Raw genomic sequence first — 3,566 nt, 5'->3', positions numbered from 1 at the left:
TGTTCTAGTTCTGTTCTAGTTCTGTTCTAGTTCTGTTCTAGTTCTGTTCTAGTTCTGTTCTAGTTCTGTTCTAGTTCTGTTCTAGTTCTTTTCTATTTCTGTTCTATTGCTCTTACGTTAGGCAACTTCATAATCTACTACCTATCTTCCCACAGTTCAACTGTGTCAACTGAATGATGACACGACAACGTATTTCGCAAAAAAAATTAAAACTTTTCTATATTTATTAAATTGTTTGTTTTCCTAAAACTCTAAACACTTACCTCGCCGCCCTTTTCCTTGGCCACACGACTCAAACGATAGCAACGATCCACACCCACCGTACAGATTGAGGGATTACATTGTGTCAAATAACGACCGCTGCCACAGCCAACATCACAGACCACTGAACCGGCTTCTAAATTACTAAGAAATTGAGCAACACGCGGTCGTAATGACCCAGTTGGCTCCTCACAATTCTCATAGACATCATGAACATAGGCACGCTCTAAGGCAGCCGAACGACCATTGGCATCATTCGATGAAGACGAAGATGATGAAGATTTTTTAGGTGTTGCCTTCGCTGATGCTGTTGTCAATGCTGTAGAGGTGTTAGTTGCTGTGCAGTGATTTATTGAAGAGGAGGATGTGGAATTTATGCCAGTGGGTGATATAGTTGTTGCTGCTGCTACTGTAGTTGTTGTTTGGCAATTGTGAGTTATTAAATGAGAGTGGTTGTGGGAGGGTATTTGCAATTGTGTTTTCTTGGGTATAGTACCCGTTATGGGGGAGGAAGTGTTTGTTGTTGCAGGTGATAAAGAGGCTGTGGGTGATATAATTGTAGGAGTTAGATTTGTATGTAGAAAGATGGCACCATTAGCTGGACCAACGACTACACCATTAACGGAGGAAGCAGTAGTTCCTCCCACCGCAGCTGCTCCTGCAGCATTTGTAACTCCTGAGGTGTTTGTATTGCTAGACAATTGTTTAGTCATTGGATTAAAAGTAAATTTTGTTGATGTTGTTCCAATAATAGATGAGTTTGTGGTCGATGTTGTTGTTTGTGCTGCTGATTTCGTTGAAGTTGCTGTTGTGTTGTTATAGGCAAAAGAGAAAACGTTTGTTGTTGTAGCTGCCGTTGTAGTTGCTGCACTTGAAGTATGACAGTTATTCGTAGTTGTGTAGAGTTGTTTATAGTCTGTATTAAGAAGGAAATGCTCATCTGCAAAAGAAGTGAGAGGAAATTTTAGTTAAAAATTAATGTATAATTTAATTTGGTTACTGAAATATTGTGTTTAAATACTATAAATTTTGAGACATTTGTAAATAAGTTAGTAATTAGTAATTTATTTAGTAGAATATCAAAGCAACAGATATGAAAATGGCTGTTGTTGAGGAATTTTTAAATAAAATGTATATATATTTTTCTGAGATTTAGTTCAGTTCTACTTCTGTTCTAGTTCAGTTCTAGTTCAGTTCTAGTTCAGTTCTAGTTCAGTTCTAGTTCAGTTCTAGTTCAGTTCTAGTTCAGTTCTAGTTCAGTTCTAGTTCAGTTCTAGTTCAGTTCTAGTTCAGTTCTAGTTCAGTTCTAGTTCAGTTCTAGTTCAGTTCTAGTTCAGTTCTAGTTCAGTTCTAGTTCAGTTCTAGTTCAGTTCTAGTTCAGTTCTAGTTCAGTTCTACTTTAGATCTGTGCAATTATCTAGTTCGTTGTGTGTATGTTGCTTACCATGATGTTGATATTGATATGACATTTTTTTGTTGCTTGTATTAACATTTTGTAATAGAAACAGAAGCGGCAAATACAGTTACAAATCTACTGCAAAAAATGTATCATACAATAAAAGACACACCTTTTGTCTTCCTTCAACACAAACCATACAAACAAAAATATTGTATTTAATTGTATTTTTACTTCATTTTCTATTTAATCAAGGTTCTTCTTTTATCCATTTGTCTTTGTTCTCTCTCATCAGAATATGTCGCCACTGTTGTTATCCTATACAAGTTATACACATTTAATTGTACAACATAAATTCAATTTCAAAAGAATTAAAATCGATTGAACAGCTCAGTGTACATACATAAGTACCTATATATGTATGTAAAAGTATCGTTGGAAATACCTGAGCAGCTTAGTTTATAATGCAACATGGGTCAATGCGTTGCCAGTATGTAGTTCAGTGTGAATTTTGTTGCTACAATGTGTATACGTATACATTAAAATGGTTGAGTTCTTCTTTTGTTTATTTGTTCATTTGTATGTGCCCATTGGTATGTTTAAAATGTGTTAAAAGTGCAGGTAAATACTGATTAATAACAGTTTAAACTATGCTAAAAACCATTTAATTTCCTTTAAACTTTATTACAACTATGTATGTACTGGTATACAAACAAACGAACTTATCTACCCGGCAGTTCAAAGAAGCAGTTTTATAATGAGGTCAATTATAGTTCCGTTCTAGTTCAGTTTTAGTACATAAAAATTGTTTTTTTCCTCTATTACTAAGAGATAACAAAATGTTGATCGATTTTTTTCCAAGATTTCTTGGAGACTTCTAAAAAATACATTTGAGTCAGAAATTTAAAAATATGAAGCCCAAAAGTAGTTCAGAATAATACTGCAATAGATCCTTTAAATAGCTCCTTGTAAAACTGCTGGGACTTGTGTATGTGTGTGCTAAAAACACATGTACAAGTTTATAATTGTAATTGTAGCAGGAAAGGGTAAAATTGAATTGAATGCTACATTTACTAAGAGCTTTTAGCATTTATGCGCACACACCTCCATAGGGGGAAGTGATCTAAGGAGAATTACAGTCTGCTGCACAAACATTTAACGTTAATAAAAAATTACTTTAAAAAATAAATGTTCACAAACCAATGTTATTAAAACTTAAGGGGAGAAAATATTTTAGTTTTAAAATGTTCTTTAAAATCCTCTTAATTTAACATTAGCTTACATTCTATGTTTTGTAAACCCCTCTGTCCAGGATATATTCACATGAACCTTAATTGCCTTACTTCCATTACTTTTGCCAACAACATTAACAGTATTATTAACTTCATTAAAATTGTCTCTTTATCGCCCTAAGGTTACTGTCCCAGTTTCCCCATCTTAGTGCATTGTTTGCTTGAGCATTTATTGTACACTACTAGCTGTTTGTTGTTGTCCGTCTCATTAGTAGACAATAAGAACAAATGCATAACAACAACAAACCCAATCATACTTATACACTCATATAACTAAAATGCATACCACTATAAATATTAGTTAGAACCTAATTTTAATTTCTTTTAAATGTCTGAGTCTTTAGTACATGTATATGCATGAAGAGATTCCCTACAACTTTTTTAACAACATAAAGCACAAATACTTACACTCAGGCATAATTACAACTACATATAGAAATAAGTTGAATATATAGTAGGATGGTCTCATAAAGTTATCAAATCGAAAATATAGGAAAAAATCACACTATCAACTGAACTAGAACTGAACTAGAACTGAACTACAACTGAACTACAACTGAACTACAACTGAACTAGAACTGAACTAGAACTGAACTAGAACTGAACTAGAACTGAAC

At 33.7% G+C, this 3,566-nt stretch overlaps 1 protein-coding gene across 1 annotated transcript; it reads right to left on the bottom strand.

Moving 5' to 3' along the window:
• Nucleotides 1-251: 251 nt before the first annotated feature.
• Nucleotides 252-3,367, bottom strand: LOC124419291 (mucin-21-like). Its single transcript, XM_046947969.1, has 2 exons — nucleotides 3,358-3,367; nucleotides 252-1,201 (listed from the first exon to the last, which is right to left on the bottom strand). Exons 1-2 carry the CDS (start codon nucleotides 3,365-3,367, stop codon nucleotides 252-254), a joined length of 960 nt encoding a protein of 319 aa, XP_046803925.1.
• Nucleotides 3,368-3,566: the final 199 nt, after the last annotated feature.

The sequence above is a fragment of the Lucilia cuprina genome, chromosome 4, assembly GCF_022045245.1.
Source record: "Lucilia cuprina isolate Lc7/37 chromosome 4, ASM2204524v1, whole genome shotgun sequence".
Lineage (NCBI taxonomy): Eukaryota > Metazoa > Arthropoda > Insecta > Diptera > Calliphoridae > Lucilia > Lucilia cuprina.
Note: the sequence above shows the minus strand (reverse complement) of the source record. Positions and strands in the feature narration are given on the sequence as shown.